Here is a 21,427-nt window from a genome sequence, read left to right as displayed (position 1 = left end):
AGAGTTTAAGTGTTAAGCCCAGATTTCAGACCGTTTTTTTTTCTTCCTAACGTTATTACTGTTTGCCATAGACAGCCAAAAACAAATAACACGGGAAATAAACTGTTAAAATTTGAGGTAAAGAGGATTTATTTATAGAGGATTTACAGTCTATTCCCAAGTGGCATTATTAAGATCCTGATTCTCACAGCTCTTAAAGCCCTACACCTATACAGCCCTTCGATATTTTGGACTTTGTGTGATGGCCTGCAGCCTGATGCTTGCAGTTCTGTTTATTTATTTAAATGTAATGTTATCTAAATTTGTAGCTTCTGTATGGTTTTACTTTGTGTGCTCTTCTGCTGTTTCTTTTGTTTTCTACTGGTTTGATTTGGTCTTTGTCAAACCAGGGTCATTATCACTACCACCTGCGCTGGTCACAGTGGGCAGGTAAAAACCCCTGAGGTGTAATAGTGTAATATGGTTTGTCCAGACTGAGGAAGGTGTTTATATCTCTCTGTATGTGTTTATAAGCAAGTCATGGGATTTGAAATCAGGATTAGAAATTGGGATTTCCTACGTTTTTCCCCGCACGATGAATGAGACATAATGTATTTGGATGACAGGGAAAAATCAGGATGATGTGTCCCGTCATGCAGCGCGGCCGGGTCCCCCCCCCCCCCCCCCGCGCGCTCGTCGGATCCAGGGAGAGAGAGAGAGCAGTAATGGCGGCCGGTTAGACCCATACACCGACACCGCGTCCGCAACCAGCCGCTCTCACCGCAGCCCTCCGGGGGCAGCCAGCCTCTCACGTCGCGGCGGAGCCTGCGCTACAGACACGGAGCGGAGACACGGGCTTCAGGGGGGACGGGAATCCTTTAGTGGACCGCTGCTGTCTGGGACTTTCCTTCTACTTTTCTAAAAAAAAAAAAAAAAAAAAAAAAAAAAAATTAAAAAAAACATGGATGAGCACCCCTGCGGAGGAGGAGGGGTCGGAGCGGGCGCTCCACGACAGCCTCCGCCGCCGCAGCAGCAGCAGCAGCCGGGAAGCAACAGCAGCGCTAATCCGCCGATCGGTGGCGGTGGAGGAGTCATGGTGCCACACCAACCGGACGAGCTGCCTCGGCCGCAGCAGCAGTACACCATCCCCGGCATCCTGCACTACATCCAGCATGAGTGGGCCCGGTTCGAGATGGAGCGGGCGCACTGGGAGGTGGAGAGGGCCGAGCTCCAGGTTAGCCCGCTTAGCATAGCTTAGCTTAATTTAGAACTAAATGCCTATCAGCCTCAGAACAACAACAACAACCGGGGGACTGTGTCGAGTCGAAGGGATGCTGAAAAGAAAGTTGACAACGTTAACCAGGAAATGTGTCACATTTATACGTTTCCATTTTTACATTTAAGTGAAAAATCACCGCACATCAAACCCAAATGTTTGTAACCTAGCGGCTAAAGCTAACGGGTCATTGAATAACGGAATTCCCTGGGTTACAGTTAGCTCGACTGAAGCTAACCTTTAGCTACAGCGGTGTAGCACTGTTGTTGTCACTTTCCTCTGATTTTCTAAAAGGTTTGTAGCCCCCCCACTTTTATTTGGGACGTCAGATGTTGGTAAAGGAGAAGTGAATCCAGCTGACGGTCAGCTAATATCCACATGCAGCCATTTTGGTTTGTCACGCTAGCTAAGTTAGCTGGTGGCTAGCAGAGTTCGAAGAAGTACTCAGGTTCTTAAACTGAAGTAAAAGTACAAAAAGTTAGGTGTGAAAATACTCCAGTATAAGAGTAAACGTAACGTATTCTAGATTAGTAAAGAAACACTGTGAATTAAATCAGAAAATCCTCAGTGAAGTTATTTTTTACTATCAGAATATAAAGTGATATATTTAGCTGAAAGTATCATAAGTAGTATTTAGATCCTTAGCTAAAAGTACACAAATATTGACAGGTAAATAATAAGTACAAGTATCTGTTTCATGAGTAATGTGCTGTTAAATATTATATTAATAGATGGTAAACACTGACCAATAATACTACATTAATGTGTATAATGTTGCGGTCACAGTTAATGAGGTAAAGCTAGTTTATATTTTTAAAAGAAAAAAAATATTGATTATGATTATACTAGATAACCTGTTTTACATTATCTCCACATTATCGAAATAAATAAACAAAAAAAGCTCCCCTAACCACAAGAACTAAAAGAGGAACCTACAAGATGAATAAAATAAAGTAAATAAAGTAATGTGATCCTCACTATTATCAGATGATATGAAAATTCAGTTTGGTAGTTGAATTTATGACAAGGCATCATATGTTAATTATACAGCACCTTTTTTATGTAAAGTCTTATAAGTTCAACTAATAACTACTACTGCCAAACAAATGTTAGTGGTGTAAAGAGATTACCCTCTGAAATGTATTATTATTATAACTGAAACCATGTGATTCATCAAGAAAATAATCAGCAGATTAATCATTATTTGGAGCCCAACATCAGACCTTTTATCGGGGTGTAATTCAGTGTGTGGACTTGTTCATTCAGGCTTCTGGTGTGTATGTGAGACGGAGTTAAGTGCTGAAATGTGTGAAATGTGGCACAGTTCATGTCTTTGTCATAACACACCCTACAGCAGGTTGACTGTGTGTGTGTGTGTGTGTGTGTGTGTGTGTGTGTGTGTGTGTGTGTGTGTGTGTAATGACAGGCTCTCAGTACGCAGTGTGTGTGTATGTGTTTGCTCTGCTCTGACTTGTTGTGGTGTGACACTGGATGCCTTCAGCATGACTCTGTCAGAGCTCCTGATAAGAGGCGAACGTCAGTCGGCCGCTGAAGTTTGAGCAGAACAAACGAGTGAAGGTGTCAGTGTTCCTGTATGTGAGCGTTTACTGTCGGAGGGCGACCAATAAACTGATCATATGATCTGTAACGATGCTTTATCGATACCTCAGAACCAAGTATCACCGTTTTACACTTTTAGGAGGAAAGTTGAAAAGGTTAGGTTTATTTAAAAGCACATGAGCTTTTTGAACTGGCATTACATTAGTCTAGAAAATACCACTTACAGCTTCTTTAAGTTTAGTTGTTTTGTCCCAAACCCAAAGATATTCAGTTCACTGTCAGTTATTACAAAGAGAAGCGACAAATTCTCTCATTTGAGAAGCTGAAACCAGAGATTATTGTTTTTGTTTTTTTTGCTTTAAAAAATAACTGAAATGATAAAATCTCTGTCAGATTTCCTGCTTTTCTTTTGTATCGTAAACTGAATCTTTTGGGCTGTTTAACAAATTAAAACATTTGAAAATGTAATTCAATGTAACCAGACACACAATCCTGGTCCCTGATGCTGGTCTCCTCTGAAAGGAAACTCCTTAAACTTTACAACTAAATAATCAGAGTGAGTAAAAGAGACAGAACCAAAGTTAGAGGCACAAACATGGTAGAAATGTACGTTTGTTTTTTTCCCCTCTCCTCCTTAAAAAGTGAATCTATGGCCTCCAGTTGGATCTTTAGTGTGGAGCCACAAGTCTGAACCAATCCTGTGTCACAGCTGTTGCAGTGATATAGATCCTAAAATGCTTTGCACAGATAGAATCAGGAGACATGGAGCTTTCAAACAATGTAGAATCAGTCATGGTTGTGTGAAGACTGAGTCCATTACAGACCAGAACACGCCTGAAGCAGCTCTATGACCAGCGCCATTGTAACGTTGGTGCAGTCGGTCACTTGACACAGGTGTTGTGTTGTCTTAAGGTTGTGTTCACGTTAGATCAGATTATTGAGAGCCGGACTAACGTTGTCGGTTTGTTGACCAAGGTTTTTAAGGTGAGAGAATGATGGAAAAACATCTTTAAGTTTTCATACAATGCAGAAGAACAGGAATCCTGCATTTCCTTCTCCATTCCTGCACGACTCCTTTTTGTCAACATCCGTTCCACAAAGAAAAACCCTGAGGACTCTGTTGTTGTTGTTAGAAACCACGCAGACACTTTTTAATCCGTTATTGGTCTAATTTGCCTAATCTGCCTGCTGCTGCAGACGTGGTGGAAACAGACACAAACACTCTGAGGTCCCTGTGCGTTCCTACGTTTAGTTTCTGGGACTATTTGGACTAAAAAGTCTTAAACTCTTAAACCTGTGCGAGAGAACTTCCAAATATCACGTTGTCTTAAGAGCGTCTTTACTCCGCCACCGTTTGAGCTACAGACCTGCCGTTTTTTCTCCTTAAACTAAAGAATCAGCGCTTTCTATCAAGCCGCTGCTCGTCAGTGTGAGTCACTGACTTCGATCTTTACACTGAAAACTCAAAGTTAGGAAATATTTGGAGGAGTTTTACCGTTTGTGTGGCGCATTGCTGCTCTCGGTCTTTGTGTTAGTTGATCGATTGGCATCCACCATCTTTGCTCCTGATGTCTAAAGTCACTCAATTCTACCTCGCTAAAGGCTCCAGTTGGTGTTGTCACAGCCAATCAGAGTGTCTGATTCAGAGGCTTGGCTGTTAATTGATTGTATAAGCAGAGTGAATGGGAGCAGTGCTGTTTTACTCTGAGGTCAGAGCGAGTAGAAGTTGTTCAGTTTATCGTAGAGATAGAAACAGAAGGATGTGACCAGTCAGATATTTAGTGTAACTATGGATTATCAGCCTGTCTGTTGGTACCTGTAGTATTTATTGATAAGTCGGTGTGATGTTTGGGGTTGTGGGGAAACCAGGACGTCTTCACTCTGAGAGTCTCTGCGGCCTCTTCCTCCATCACAGGGAAACGTCCCCGATGGTTCAGTTTGTTCTTGTTTGCTGTGTAAACTGGGCAGAGTCGACAGACGGAGCCCTGCTTGCAGTTTCAACATGGTTTCATCCAGGAGAAGGACTCGATCCCTCCACGACGTCCCGCTTCATTTCACCCTGTACGTACAGTCCTGTCTGTGGTGGAGCAGCTTCAGCTCCGGTTTGAAATCAGCAGCAGTGAAGATGTTGAAGCAGGAAGCAGCAGCAGAAGAGTTTTATGGTCCCGGCTTGTTAAAAGGACCTGAGCTGTAAAATATTGATGCTAGGTCTGTATCTGCCGCCATTAGAGCGAGCTGGAGGAAGTGAGGAGACGACAGGAGGCGAGACTTCTGATGCTGACCAGCTCCACGCCTCAGATCTCTGGCTTGCACATTTAAAGTGTGAGACTTTTAACTTGAAGTTATGTCAGTTTCCTTGTGGCAGCGCGTCAAAGTAAAACCGGACACAGAAAGTGACGACAGTCCGAAATGACTGAACGTCACTGTTAAACTGAAGTTTGACTGACCCTCAGTCAGCTGAGAGACCAGTTTGAGGAAAGGAATTCAACGCAGTGTGAGGTTGTGGTTCAGGTTTTGTTGGAAGTAGAGCTGCTTGTTCATGGCAAAAATCATCAACAAGATAAACAACAAGACAGAACGACGACAAATTATCACCCGACCGCTGCTGGATCTTTGAAGCAGGAAATGAATCGGCTATAAAAACGGTTGTGGATGATTTTTGTCAATCGATTAATCAAGCAGTTGTTTCAACTCTAATTTACACAGATGTCAATAAATCTAATATCCTCAGGTGATGTATTTACCTGGCTGATGTGCCTGACTCTACTACAGAGTGGTGTCAGCAGGGACAGTATAAACATGCAGCATCTTCCATCTTTCTTCTCCCACCAGAGTGTGAAGATGAGGAGGTTTCAGCTTCATCACTTGAAGCCTCTGTAATGACGGATATCTGAAACTTACAGATCCTCACGCTGCTGATAAAGATTGTTGTTGTTGTCATCTTTTAGTCGCTGTGGGGAAGTGCCTTTGTTCAGCCAGCTAGCTGTCCATCTTCAGGACCGTGGTCTAAACGAGCGCTCGGCCCCGTGTCTGCATGTGTTTGATTGGCCGGAGCAGCTGGATGATGTCAGGTTGAGCTTTTCTGCCAGACGACCCTGAGGGTTTTTTTTTTTTTGTTAACACGCCACTGTGCTGACGGACTGGAAAACACAGATTTCACACACACTCTAGTTGTAGCCAGGAGGTCAAAGGTCAGCCTGTTCACCTGGAGAGTCGGTGTGTATCAGTAAGGCGGGGTTGAGGCGGGGTTGAGGCGGCGTTGCGGTGACTCCATGTTTTGATAAGGAGAGCAGGGCTGTGGGACGCCAGGCTGTAATTAGGCGTCCTGGCCTACTGGGCCCTGCTCTGACGGCCCCGTCCCAGCTGGACGCTAAAAGTAGACGTCCCCGAAATAACTGAAGCACACACACACACACACACACACACACACACACACACACACACACACACTACCTGTCAATAACAAAATGAAGACGACAATTAAAGCCACATGACGACTTTTGATTGTTGCTTTAAACTTAAAATTTCAGTTGTTTGAAAATGGTGGAAATTAATATTAACTCTCAGTAATTCATTCATTCAAGAGTTAAGTGTGTGTGTGTGTGTGTGTGTGTGTGTGTGTGTGTGTGTGTGTTTTAATGATGCAGTTGTTCAGAGGAATGGCTGATGACTCCCCCCACCCCTGTTTATCCCCAGTCTGTCAGCTTGGTAAATCTGGGCCAGTGAGCTCACCACACACACACACACACACACACACACACACACACACACACACACACACACACACACACACACACACACACACCCCTTCGTCATCACCATCACCCCGGTGCTCTGACCTCACTCCAGCCCCCTAAGGAGCACTTGATTCATTCTCGCCAGGTGCACGGGGCGGGAGGGGGGGTGTGGCTTCAGTCCTCAGCTGAGAACAGACGATGAGACTTCAGAGTCCAGATGAACTTTTTGTGAAGAGATTCAACATTGTTCAACCTTTATTTAAAACCTGGAGGAATCATGACGTAAAACAGAATAAATACACAAGATACTGAAGGACAAAACAAACAAACAGTTAAACACAGTAACGGAGAGCGGAGGAGTTTCAGTCGTCACGGCTTTTAACTGACTGATAGGAACTGTTGTGTAGTTGTGTATTTGTGTAGTTGTGTAGTTGTGATGTGTGTTGTAAAATCCCCCAGGGACTTTTAGCTCCAGCCAATCACATGAACAGGTGCAGTTTAGTAAGGAAGTGATGGATGATGGGATGTTGCGTCTTCTTGTTAGAGGTGTCATAAACAAACACAGTGTTGAGACTTGTGTTGGGATCGCTCTGTTGTCAGGTTGAACAGGTGTGAAGTGAAGCTGATGGCACAGGTGTTCAAGACGAGACAAAGGTGTTTTCACAGTCCTGTAGATTCTCTTCTGTTCTACCACTGAAACCAGCTTTTCAAAAGACAAAACCTCTTTTTAAAGTAAAGGCTGGGCGGTTTCATCAAACATCAGAAAGGCCACATGTTTTTAAACACCTGGATTTGTCATCCAGGTTCAGGTGCAGGTCGGACCAAAGCTGAACAATTAATGGAAATATTATCGAAATCGCAGTGTGGCCACGTGCAAAATCCAAATCACAGCAGCTGCAGTATTTTTGATAAAAGGTGAAATGTGTCATAAAGTCTCGTGTCGCAATATCTGCCAAAAAGATAATTGCAATATGGTTATTTTCTTTTTCCGTCTATAAAACGTGAAAGAGAAATGTCCGTCACGCTTCGACCGCCAGCACCAGCTGACGTCGCCACATGTTCTTCGGTCTTGAGCATCATCCCCAAGATTTTCAGAGAAGAAGAGAAACGATGAAGTTGTGACTATAAAATGTTTTTTACAGCTGGATTTCTGTGTGTTGGCTCAAAGTGCAGCAACACGACAAACATTAACTAACGTCAGACGGACGCACGCACGCACGCACGCACGCACGCACACACGCACACACACACACACACACACACACACACACACACACACACACTGTTAGAGCTTTAAACATTCACGTTAAAACTAGATTACGCAAGAGCACAGTGCAAACACTCCTGGGTTTTTCCTCAAGGAAATAAAAGTAGCATCTGACAGTGGATATGTAAAGTTTGATATATTTAGATCTAAGGCTGCAACTAACAATCATTTTTTATTAACAATTCATCTGACGATTGATCTCTAGATGAATTGATTGTTTGGTTTATGAAACCTGTGAGATCCCGACAGCCCAAAACCCAAAGAGAGTTCAATCTCCTGCAACAGAGACGTCACAGTCGACGAGCTGGAACCATCACCTTCCACATTTCTCATCTTAAATCATCACTGGAATGATTCATCTGTTATGGAAGTTAATTTTCTGATGATCAGTTAATTGATGAATCTGTATTTGTTCTGTTTAGATGAACAACAGTCTTAAAAACATGTGATCAATGCCCTGACTGCATAATGAGTCATTGTCAGTTCCCAGTAACCGTCTGTGACTCACAGTGAAATCAAATCACTGCTGCGTTTTAGAGGAATCGTCCTTTAATTCAAGTCTCTTTGTCACAGTCGACTGAGCTGCTGAACGTGGGTCAAATGTGTGGTTGTTTACTGTGTGTGTGAAGGTATGTATGAGCAGCGATCATGTAGCAATCACACACACACACACACTGGTCTACTGGTATGTCAGAGTGATGTCGGGGGTGCTGTGGAGCTGTGGCTGTCAATCACAGAGCCGGCCAATCGGAGCACAGCTGAATTAGTGTGGTGTGTTATGTAATCCGCCTCCCAGACTCCCTATCCTTGTCTCTCTGTTTTGGCCCGGGGGAGGACCTCTAGTTTCCCCGTTGTCATGGCGACCTTCACTAGAGGAAGTCGCGACCCCCCAACCGCCCCAGTTTGCCTCCGACCCCCCCCTCCCCTGTTGCCATGGGCACGCTGGCAGAGAGCTCTCAGTGTGTGTGCGCTGGTATAAATAGCTCTGAGCCTCCGGCCTCCGTCAGTGTTGGGTTTCAGGAGCAGCTGCTCACAGACAGACAGACAGACAGACAGATGGACAGAGAGACAGACAGGTGTGGTCAGTCAGACAGGAAGTGCTGCTGATGGACAGGTGATGGGGGTGATGTGGAGGCTCAGGGTTTTCAGCTGTCTGTCTCTTTAACTATGTTTGTCCATGTGTCTCTCGTAAAAGAAAGGATAATTCGTCCTGATAGTTTTCTCCATCATTTCCATCAGTAATAACAAACCTGTGAAGTGGGAGGAGCTATTTATTTATCAGAAGGTGCTTTTTGTCCAATAAGCTCCAGGGACCAGAGGAAGTAGGAACTAAACATCAGGGCATTACCTGTCCGTCTTTCCAGGATCAGGTCAAATAGACGTGTGGCAGGCACCATAAAACTTCCTTTAAACCAAGAAGAAGAAGTTCCTGTGTTGATGCTTTGTATCCACAGTAAAACCGATACCACAGAAGAAGAGGGGCACTCTGAAGTCTCACACAGGCTTAAATGGTGGCGTCCTAATTTGCAGTTGAATGACAGTTTATCCACGTGGACGGATTAAGACGCGTCACTGAGACACCTTCAAAGAGATCTGATGCTGAAGACGCAGCGGCTGATTCAAAGCGAACAGCTCCTCGTCAGGAAAACTGCAGAAGTGAAACAGATCGACTGTGTGTGAAGGTGTTTTTGTCCAGTTTGAAAATCAGTCTCAGCCCAGTGTGGGAGGGATTCAGAGAGCTGTCAATCATCCATTGCACAGCTCTGTCATTAACAAACACCTGCTGAGCGTTTACAGGCGGCAGCGAGAGACGTGACATGAACCCTGTTCGTGCTCATTCACAGAGTCACTGCAGGTCGACCTGATCCTGAACAAAGTGTCTAAACATGGACGTGGATATGAAGTTGGAATTAATTCATTTCCACATTTGTTGACATGGTTTACACAATAGTATAGAACATTATGACTTTATTGTTTATAAGAATTTTGTTTGTTTTCTGAAATGGAAATAGATGCAGCAGCTGGTTCATCCCACATATTTATTTAATTTTTCTTTGTTACTTGAATTGTGAAAAGTTTTCTTTTCTCAGTTGTTGAGAAATGAAATCACTGAATAGTGAGTTATTGTATTATTAGACAGGTTTTTGTGTTGGTTGATGAATTTAAGGGGACCCCAGGAAGACTAGCCATGGTTACAACACAGTGGTTAATGGGGATGTAAATATATAATATAATGTAAATATGTATTATTTTTTTATTATTATTTAAAAAAAAAAAAAAAACAACTGAAATAATAGAAGTAAATATTTAAATGAATCCCATCTGAGAGCTTATTAATGCCTCTTTTAATTGTCTTTTTAAAATTAGGCGATGATCACATTGACTCTGGTGGATGACAACATGAATTGTGAATCTCTCTCTCTGTGTGTGTCTGTGTCTGTGTGTGTGTGTGTGTGTGTGTGTGTGTGTCTCTCTCTCTCTCTCTCTGTGTGTGTGTTTGTGTGTGTGTGTGTGTCTCTCTCTCTCTCTCTCTCTCTCTCTCTCTCCTCTCTCTCTCTCTCTCTCTCTCTCTCTCTCTCTCTCTCTCTCTCTCTCTCTCTCTCTCTCTCTCTCTCTCTCTCTCTCTCTCTCTCTGTGTGTGTGTGTCCAGGCGAGGATAGCGTTCCTGCAGGGAGAGAGGAAAGGTCAGGAGAACCTGAAGAACGACCTGGTCAGAAGAATAAAGATGTTAGAATACGCTCTGAAGCAGGAGAGGTAAGAAACCTTTCAGTGTCACTGACTCTTCTTCTTCTGTCATCATGTTACTCATTATCACAACATTAAAGGGCCGTGCTGCTGATTTCTTTCACGCTTTAGTCATTTTATTACAAATCATGTGCTTCATCGTTTCCCTAGAAGTTTGTTTTCCCTCCTTCCAGACGACCTTCGGTTTCACTTTGTTTCTATGAAAATCGACTTCCAGGCTTGAAACTTGCTGCAGGGAAAAAAAATCCGACAGTCGATGTTTAATCAGGTTTATTTTTGTCCTTTATCAAAGTTAAATGTCAGCATTGATTTCAAATACAGCTGCAAGCACAGGCTGATCCAAGTCTACAGCTGTGTTGCGTTCATGTGTTGATGGGAAGAAGGGAAAAGTGTCCACTTTATTAGGCACCCCTATACAATCTAATGCTGTCTAACTTCTCTAAGTGTTGAGCCGTAGAGTCGACTTGTACGATGTAACGTTCAGGTTTTGGTGAACTAACGGATCTGAATCTGTTTTTAAAACAGTAATGTGATGTATATAAATTCTGTTTGCGGCCCAAACTGATGAATCCGAGTCAGTATGGAAAACTGATCTGGGTTCAGCCTGGAGCTTCAGGCTTCTGCAGTGCAGTCTGAGGGTTCAGGGTCAGTGGGAGTAAGAATAAAACTGTCTTCACTTTTGGTTTTCCAGTGTGTGATGAGTTTCGCAGCCTCAGTCTGAACTTTAACTTCCGTCTTGTTCTTGAATCGAACTGGATCATAAATGTTTTCCTCCGTTTCCTCCTCAGAGCAAAATATCACAAGTTAAAATATGGAACAGAGTTGAACCAAGGAGAGATGAAGATGCCAAGCTTTGAATCAGGTACGTGACCCGACGCGAGGAGACATGTTTGTTCCAAAGTGAAACCAGCAGAGGGAAGACGGACTCTGATACACTCTCATCTCCCTCCGCTTTAATCTCTTCTTCTCTCTCAGCTTTATATCCTGCTTTCATCTCCTCCTCTTCCTCTCTTTCTTCACTCCCTTCTTCTTACTTCTCTCCTCCATGTTACCCTTTATCCCTCTCCCGACACTTGAACTCATCGTATTGATCGGATTCAGCGCTCTTCCTGGTTAGGATCAGTCCTCTCAGTCCCAGTGTTATCACTGACCCAGTGACTAGGATCTTATCGAGGGCGTCGCACTGTAGATTAGAAATCAATCAATCAGACTTTATTTGTGTTGCACTTTTCATACAGACGATGTAACAAAGAGCTTTAGAGAATAAAAGCAATAAAAAAAAAAACAACCCTGTCACTCACATACACCCATTTACACACAGAACAATAAATGACCAAGTAATAAATAAAAACAATAGAAAAAAGACGATAATAACAGGGACTGAGGAAACACTGAAGAGTTGAAAGCAAAGGTGAAGATAGAGGGATAAAGATAAAATAATAAAACTCTAAAAACAGAAACAAAAGTAGGATATTACAAAGATGAAATAATAAAGTGATAAAAGAGAGGAGATGTTTGGAAGAGAGTAAAACTGTCCCTGTGTCGCCTCATTGTCTGTTCTGTGTGTTCGTCCTCCAGACACCAAAGACTCAGAGGTCTCTGCTGTTCCCGCCAACAGTCAGCTCACCTGGAAACAAGGAAGACAGCTGCTCAGACAGTAAGAGCACACACACACACACACACACACACACACAAATGTTAACATGCAACAACTAACCAATCAACAGAAAATTAATTGGCAATCATCACACTAATCAGCTAGTTACTGTTTTCCTGTTCTGAGTGTGATCAACAGTCCATATGCAACTGTGTGTGTGGTGTGTTCAGGTACCTGCAGGAAGTCGGATACACGGACACCATCCTGGATGTTCGCACCCAGAGGGTTCGCTCTCTGCTCGGCTTGTCGGGATCAGAGCAGAACGGATCCGTGGAGAACAAGAACCTGCAGCACCTGATCAACGGGACGGAGCGCCGCAAGGACAGCAAGAGGTACACACACACACACACACACACACACACACACACACAGATAGTGGGGTCAGAGGTCACACAGAGGTAACACCTGAATGTTTTTGTGTCCAGGAGTCCAGGTGACGTTCTGGAGACGTTTAACTTCCTGGAGAACGCAGAGGACAGCGATGAAGACGAGGATGAGGAGGGAGACCTGATGGACGACATCAGCACCGACAAACACCACCGAGCCAAGAAACACAAGACCAAGGCACGCACACACACACACACACACACACACACACACACACACACACACTCACTTTCCTTCCTCCCTATCTACTTCGTACCTTCCCTCTTCCCTCCCCCTCTGATGTCCCTCCCTCGTTTTCTCCCTCCTTTCATTTTGTTCTTTCTTCTTCTGACAACGGCTCCCTTCCTTCCTTCCTTCCTTCCTTCCTTCCTTCCTTCCTTCCTCTCTCTTCCCTTCCTTCAAAGTTTTTATTTTTTTTCCTAATTCTTCCCTCTCTCCTCCTCCTCTAGGTCGGGAACGAGGGCTTGGCGTCGGAGGACGACGCCGACACAGAGGAGGCTCTGAAGGAGTTTGACTTCTTGGTGACAGGCGAGGACGGAGAGGGGGCGGGCGAAGCTCGGAGCTCTGGAGACGGGACGGAGTGGGGTGAGAAAAAAGATCTAGTTTTCTGTCATAGAGACAAATCCATGTGATGATTTACATGTGAACAGATGACGATCGTGCGTGTGTGTGGAAGTTATTCAGTCTGGATGTGAAGGTGCTGCATCAGGAGTTACTGTTAGCTTCTGATGTCAATCAGAGGAAACGCAGCATTTCATTTACAAATCGGACTTTTTAAGATACTGAGTTCCAAACTTGCAAAAGATCAGCAGGATGCCGGTTCAACGTCGGCTCCATGTCAGCAGACTGCTCCGTCTTAGCCGGTCCCCTGTCGGCGCTGCCTCGGCAAGTCGCCCAGAATCAACACATGAGGATTTAATGCAGATTTATAGACGTGACATGAATGTAATGGAGCAGATGTTGGAGGGGTTTGTGTTTTATCTTTGTTACATGTGTTACAGGCTCAGATCTGAGGGTGGAAGCAGTTAGAAAGAAAATCCCTCACATGCATTAGACAGTTATTGTATTGTAGGTGTCACTGCAGAGACAAGTAGAGAGTGACGTCACTTTAATAAGAGATAAGTGTTTTATTTATTTAAGTTCCTCTATGTCTTTCTCTCTGTAGCTGAGCCTTTACCATTTCCTACCGGCGGGGGGAAGTCCTTCCTGTTGGGGGGGTCGGACGACGTGCTGGAGAGCGTGCTGGGTTTGGGTGACCTCGCTGACCTCACCGTCACAAACGATGACACAGATTACAGCTACGATGTAAGACACGAACAAACTGCACAGTGGTTTAAAGACTCGGACGTGTGTGAAATGAATTTAATCACGTGTCGTGTGTTTACCTCAGCTGCCATCCAATAAGGAGTCTTCGTTCAGGAAGACGTGGAACCCGAAGTACACGCTGCGGAGCCACTTTGACGGCGTTCGAGCGCTGGCCTTCCACCCTGTCGAGCCCTGCCTGGTCACCGTGTCCGAGGACCACACCCTCAAACTGTGGAACCTCACCAAGACCGTCCCCGCCAAAAAGTACGTCAGTGACACCTGAAGCAGTTAATAAGTGACAAAGAGGCAGCGTTACCAACCACCAGCTTCCACTGTTGTTCAAGTAGAGGATGTAATTAACCTAATTAACTGATCATTCATGCTCATCTAGAGCGCAGTTGTCCACCGGTCGAGTGCAGGCGGCTACTTCACAATAAAAGTCTTGTGCATGCCTTTGCTCTTGGCATAGAATCCAGTATCTAGCTCTCTGGCAGCAGCTGGAGGATTTCATTTTGAAACCACTTGGGGCACATGACAGAATTAACGCTGGGAACACACTGCCTGCGTGTGAGTTGCGTGTGCGTGGCGTGTGAGTTGCGTGTGCGTGGCGGCTGCTGCAGCTCTGTCTTTCTACATAGAGTTTACAGGTTACTCAGTGTTAGATTTCTTTTCACTATAAATTAATTTCTTAATTTATTTTTGACAAAACGTCACTAAAATCACTCTGTCTCCACATGCAGCTGCTAAAAGGGTTGATATATATATATATATATATATATATATATACACACACACTGTATCAATCAGAATACTTTAATTAGGTTGCATTACAGGTGCTCTCTCACAGAAAAACAACAAAGAATAGAGAATAAGAAGTAAGATTATTAACCCATTTATACCGGGTGCTGCGTAGCACAACATTGTTGATTCCTCGTCATTTTCATGACGCATGCAGCTTATAAATATGTAAAATATGTATAAATATATCATGAAAATTACGAGGAATCAACAATGCTGCCGCTACGCAGGGTTAAGATAAGATATAAAGATAAAAGTGAAAATATGTCCTAATACTATATATTTATTTATATATAAGTAAAACAAGTTAAATGTGTTAATATAAGGTGTGATTGCAGAGTTGAAGTGTATGTGCAGTATATCTGTGCGGTCTCATCAGAGGGAGTTGGTGACAGATCACAGGATGTTTCTTTGTGTTGACCCTCTCGACTTCAGAGGAAAATCCCGTCTCCTCGCCGCCGACAGCGCTTCAGTATTAGCATCTCATTTGCCTCATTTGACACTGTTCAGCTAAACTTCAAATACAGTCAGTGTCCCGCACATAATCCCTGTAAAGAATCCCCCTTCAAGATTTACCGCAGCGCACCACATCACCACGGAGCTCAGCTGAGAGGAGACGCCGTGTTTTCAGTCTTTTAGATAAAAGCTGCTGAGATGAGGATGAGGATGAAGAGGAGGGTGGTGATGAAGATGATAATGTTTTATTTCCACTGTTTTTGCAGAAGTGCCTCTTTTGATGTGGAACCCATCTACACATTCAGAGCCCATGTGTACGTATCTATACACACACACACACACACACACACACACACACACACACACACACACACACACACAGCTGGTTTACTGTCTGTTGTGTGGTAACTGAAGGTCTGTGTCTCTGTGTGTCAGTGGTCCAGTGTTGTCGTTGGCGATGACCTCCAGTGGCGAACAGTGTTTCAGCGGAGGCATCGACTCAACCATCCAGTGGTGGAACATCCCCAGCTCAAATGTCGACCCCTACGACACCTACGGTACACACACACACACACACACACACACACACACACACACACACACACACACACACACACACACACACACAGACTCAGGAGAGAAACGATGAGCTGCTGCAGACCTGCAGCGTGTTCACCCAGATGTTGTGTTTACATCGATGTCGATTGAAGCTGGAGCCGATAAATCCGGGATGTGACCCGGAGTTAATGCTGATTGTACCATTTTGAGAACAAGGAGACAAAATGTCCTGACCGCACAAAAATGTGCCCCATTCGTTCGAAAAGAATTTGAAGTATAAAAGCAAAAGTTGCTCCATTTTCTAAACACTAGACTCCTCCCCTCCTTTCTCCTCTTGTCCAATCAGATCCCAGCGTCCTAGCAGGCTCGTGGCTGGGGCACACGGACGCCGTGTGGGGATTGGCTTACAGCGGCATCAAGAACCGCCTCCTGTCCTGCTCGGCGGACGGAACGGTGAAGCTGTGGAACCCGACAGAGAAGAACCCCTGCATCGGCACTTTCAACACAAACAAAGGTGAGAAGGCGGCGAAGCCCCACCCCCAGAGGCCAGAGTGCCCCCCCCCCCCCCCCCCCCCCCCAGAGGAGACCGCCAGATGTTACTGCTTCTGTCACGCACTTTCCTCTTACTAACATGTCTGTGTGTCTGCAGAGCACGGGATTCCCACATCTGTGGACTTCAACGGTTGTGACCCCGCCCACATGGTGGCGTCCTTTAACAGTGGAGACGTGGTGGTGTACGACCTGGAGACCTCCCAGCATGCACTGGTGCTGAAGGGCCAGGGAGATGGCAGTAAGGACACACACACACACACACACACACACACAGACACAGATTCAACAGAAGTGTGTAATAATGCGTCTCTTTAATCATTTGTTTTGATTTTAACCCCGCCCCCTCAGCTCTCCCCGGGTCCAATCATATCAACAAGGTGGTGAGTCATCCCACGCTGCCGGTCACCATCACCGCTCACGAAGACCGACACATCAAGTTCTACGATAACAAGTCAGGTCAGACATCCACCTGCTCACCTGTCCATCTGCTCACCTGTCCACCTCAGTAACACCTTGAGGGAATTTCTTCACATTTGGTACAAACATCAGAATTTAGTGGTCAAAGGTCAAAGGTCACTGTGACCTCATATAAAACGTTTATTTATTTGGCCATAGCTGAAGAATTCACACAGTAATAATAAAATGAAGTGATGACATTTTATATCCAAAAGGTTAAAGGTCATCTTCCCTGTGACATCATAACGTTCTGTAAACACACTTCGTATGAACGCGTCATAAACCGCCTCTCATCCACCTGTTTGACCTCTCCTGTTTGTGCGCAGGTAAAGTGATCCACGCCATGGTGGCTCACCTGGACGCAGTGACCAGTCTGGCCGTGGATCCCAACGGGATCTACCTGATGTCTGGCAGTAAGTCGCACACGTCAAACAGAATCTGTCATGGTTTTATTTTCACCAAAATATTTCACTGACATAATCGCCGACATGTTTCCTCCTCCTCCTCTCTTCCTCTTCCTCTTCCTCCTCCTCCTCTCCTCCTCTTCCTCCTCCTCAGGTCACGACTGCTCTCTGCGTCTGTGGAACCTCGACAGTAAAACGTGCGTTCAGGAGATCACCGCTCACCGTAAGAAGAGCGAGGAGGCCATCTACGACGTGGCCTTCCACCCCTCCAAGGCCTACATCGCCTCCGCCGGAGCCGACGCCCTCGCCAGGGTCTACGTCTAGACTAGGAGGAGGAGGAGGAAGAAGAGGGGGAGGAGGAGGAGGAGGAATCAGATGACTGCGGGGGCGAGAGACTCAGAGAAAGAGAGAGAGAGAGGCTAGGCCGTTCACACACACACACAAGCACACACATACACACACACACACACACACACACGATTCAGGTCTGTTCAGGTCTCTGAACACAGAATATATATTAATGAAAGACTGGAGGTGATGAGGATCTCCACTGGACGACTGAACACACACACACACACACACACACACACACACACACACAGTTTAAGTTAAGAGGTGGAGCGCTGACTGACTGAGAGACGTTCAGGAGCAGAAACGTTGTGGAAATGTTGTTTAAACCTGCAGGTCGACACACAGCAGCTCACCTGCAGCTCACCTGTCCTGTGATGTCATCTCCCCCCTCCCAGTCTGAACATAGCTCTGATGACACTACATGAAGCCCCACCCCCTCCCTCCCTCCCTTGTTTTAACGCTAGTTTGACCTGCAGCTCGGACAGGAGCGGAGCCGGCTCAGTGGCGTTCTTGTTTCCGTCAGCGTTCTGTAGTTTGCCGTGTTTTTCATCAACATCACGTCCAGATGTTTCCACGTTTGGTTCTCGCAGCGGGAGAACGTCCCTGGGAGAGCCGCCAGCGCTGCGTCCAACGCTCAGCAAACGCCCCACAGCGTCTGATTTCTGCACAAACACAATGTCGTTCCACCTTAACTCTGCACCAGCCGCTCAGCTGCAGGACACGAACCAACGACTCACAGGATTATTTTGGCTTTTTTTTTTTTTTTTTTTATGTGACGGTTCATAAAGTCGAGAAATTCCCCAAACAGAATCGGACCTATTACATCATGTTTTAACTTCACCACTCGAGCCAATCAGTGTCCAGTGTCTCTCTGAAGGCGTCACCTTGGACTCTGCAGAACTGTGATGGACATCTTCCAACGTTGAAATGATTAAATGATTGATCAGTGAATTGGTAATGAGCCCGGTGATCGGCAGCAGCCCTCAGGTGTTGCTCTTCGCTCCTGCTAAAATAAATCGGTTCAAGTTTTCAGCGCTGATAAAAGAGCAGGCGGCCGGTTTCACAAAACACCTTAAGTTTGCTACTTAAGCCTGAAACTTGAGGTTTAATTTCTCTTGAATCTTTTCTAAGTTAAGGAAAAAATTTGAGGCATTTGCAGCAGTGAAATTCTACTGTTTCCACGGAGACCGTTGATTTGCTGCCATAAGGAACGCTCTTCATTTATCACCATAAAGTTTGTTCATATTTCAGTTAAGATGAAGTCACCTTTAGTTTTTTCCTTAGTTTGGTCACTAAGGTCTTTTGTAAAATGCTTTAACTGACTTTAAGTGATTCCTTAAGTTTAAGACTAAGATAAGGAGAAAACCTGAAATACTTCAGTGAACATTTTAAGGAAACTTAAAAAAAGAAAAAAAAGACTTGAGGGTGTTTTGAGCAGATGTTTGTATTTTAAAGAAACTTTAACTCAGACTTTGAGGAAAATCTTAACTTAAGGTGTTTTGCAACCGGCCCCAGGACTTTTATTCAAGCGGTTTTGAGTTTCTCTCCCCTAGTAGTGATTGTTTCTATAGCAACAACGATCTGTTGTTGTTTTCCGCCGTGACATCACCGCTGAGACAAACAGGCGGCACACGCTGCTGTAAAAAGGCGGGAAACATTAACCATGAAGAAAAATGTTCGTCATGTGCGTCATGGTGGAAAATGTTGACGTTGACATGAAGCTGCGTTCACCTCGAGGTAAATGAAACAGTTTAAATGTTGGAAAGTGTTGCACGTGACAAACTGAGCTGAACCACAGAAGAAGAAGAAGATCGGAGGCGGGTTTTTCCTTTAAAGCGTGTTTTAACCCTCTGTGCTTCTTTCTCTTTGAGTTTTTTAATAATTAAATCTGAACCAAAGCTTCAGGAAAACAACAAAAACAAACAAACAAACAAACAAACAAACAGCTGTTCTCAGATTTTAACCTGCCCAACTTTTTTATAGTGTTTTTAAAGGATGAGTTGATTTTTGAAAACGGGTCAAAGTTGGAGAAACTTCACGAACCAACACGTGGAGTTAGAAATCAGATCGTCTGTCGCCGTTTGTCTCTGACGAGGTTTGAGCTGATTGGCTGTGGAGGATTGGTCGCCTCAGCCCCTGGTGGGCCAATCAGAGCCCTGCGTTTAAACCCCGCCCCATGTAAGGACTGTGGTCCAGATGGGTTTTTTTTGTTTGTTTGTTTGTATAAAATAAATTAGTTTTTATAATCTGTTTTTTTTTTTTTTTTTTCTAAATGTCACCAAGGAGGATTCTGGTTCCTCGTTCCCGTCCAGTCCTGCCATCGACCCCGCCCACCTCACGCCCCGATGATTCACAGACCTCCGGGCCCGTCTCAGGCCGGTTCTTTTCACAAACTCTGGGTTCAGTTTTTGGATCCTGTCACAGATTTAATGTAGAGAGTAAAGGAGAGAGGAGGGAGGGAGCTGCTGAGGAGGAGGAGGAAGAGGAGGAGGAAGAGGAGGAGGAGGAGGACAGACCTTTGTTATTCTCTCCTGGCGTGTTCACGTCTCATGGGGCTGATGGTAGAGACACAAATACAGTTGAATGACGCTGAAGAAGACGTCAGCTAAAGTTACGTTGAGTTCAAGGACGATCTGTCATCTGAGTGATTTGTCTTAAAAAGCTGCTAAAAAAAAAAAAGAAAATGTCCACGTCCTCCATGTTTGCGTGTTGTTTGTTCTCCTGGTTTTGGTTTGTCTTCAACAACCTCAGGAAAATGTTGAGTAGGAGTTTAAACATTTGAAATGAACACGTCACCTCGGTCGGATACAGCTTCTCTGATGGATTCGTTCATTTGAAGCGACCTTCGTCCCAAACTTCAGATCAGATACTGACAAGCTGAGCAGCTGAAAGGAACAACTTCAGGGTGTGTTTGTTATTCTGAGTTTCACCGTGAAGATTCAGTGTTTGACTGCAGAAATCAGACTTTTACAATAACATTTGAATCCATTTTTACTGTCAGTTTTATTCATGTGTAGCTGTGATCTGTCGAGTCCAAGGTGACGTCACTCAGTGCTGCACAGAGAGGAAGCTGATTGATTTTATAGTTGTTTTTTTAAATAAAGAAAATATGTTTAAAATAAAATAGACCTTCAAAAAAGACAAAATAAAAAATGATAAAGGTTTGATGGCGATGTATCGTGTTGAAGTGAAACATCACAGCTCATGTTTTGGCAGTTTGACACCAACCTCTGTTAATAAACCTGGAAATACTCGGCTTTACAGAGTCCCTGAACACACCACAGTCTCAGTCTGTGCGTGTTGGGTGTAAACAGGTGACGACGCTGCAGTAAATCCTCTGTAGAGGTCTGCAGGCTGCTCCTCTTCCTCCTCCTCTTCATCCTCCTCCTCAAATCACTGTGTGATCTTTTTCTTCACGTTTCTCGGCCACAGCTTCACTGAGCAGGAGTTTCTTATTTATATCATTAGATGGTTTTTAGTCTCATCTAGTAGAACCGGTTCCGACCCGCTCGGACTCGCGGGGAGTTTTTCATTTTATCGTCGTGTTCCGGTTTTAATTTAATTTTTTCTAACTGAAGGGATTTGTAACGCGCGCGGCTCCTGATCGATCACAACTCCAAACAAAACGTTTTATTTTTGTTTTATTTTCACCCACGCTACAACTTACTGTGTAACTAAAGACTTTTTTTTGTTTGTGTAATGCATGATTAATACAATAAAAGTATTTTTTCTAGTCTTCCAAAAAATGGATAAAAAAAAAGGTTCTGATCAGTTTGCGAGTTTTGATGAGTTTTGTAAGTTTTTTTTTTTTTTTTTTTTTTTTTGATTTACAAACTATGAAACAGCAGATTTTAAAGATTGTACCACATAGCAGAATACAACTGTTGAAATGTATATAAAATGTCTATAATAACTATTAAATGGTGTACCTGTACAGAG

At 44.3% G+C, this 21,427-nt stretch overlaps 1 protein-coding gene across 1 annotated transcript; it reads left to right on the top strand.

Moving 5' to 3' along the window:
* Positions 1-499: 499 nt before the first annotated feature.
* On the top strand, positions 500-21,427 carry strn3 (striatin, calmodulin binding protein 3). The gene is made up of 16 exons (XM_056393166.1): positions 500-1,213; positions 10,470-10,573; positions 11,353-11,426; positions 12,143-12,221; positions 12,392-12,553; positions 12,647-12,785; positions 13,058-13,193; positions 13,774-13,913; positions 13,999-14,177; positions 15,434-15,481; positions 15,603-15,724; positions 16,072-16,239; positions 16,375-16,515; positions 16,626-16,733; positions 17,060-17,146; positions 17,292-21,427. The coding sequence occupies exons 1-16, from the start codon at positions 941-943 to the stop codon at positions 17,459-17,461; spliced, it is 2,130 nt and encodes a 709-aa protein (XP_056249141.1). The 5' UTR covers positions 500-940; the 3' UTR covers positions 17,462-21,427.

This window comes from Seriola aureovittata, chromosome 13, assembly GCF_021018895.1.
Source record: "Seriola aureovittata isolate HTS-2021-v1 ecotype China chromosome 13, ASM2101889v1, whole genome shotgun sequence".
NCBI classification, from domain to species: domain Eukaryota; kingdom Metazoa; phylum Chordata; class Actinopteri; order Carangiformes; family Carangidae; genus Seriola; species Seriola aureovittata.
This window is presented reverse-complemented; position numbering and strand designations above follow the sequence as displayed.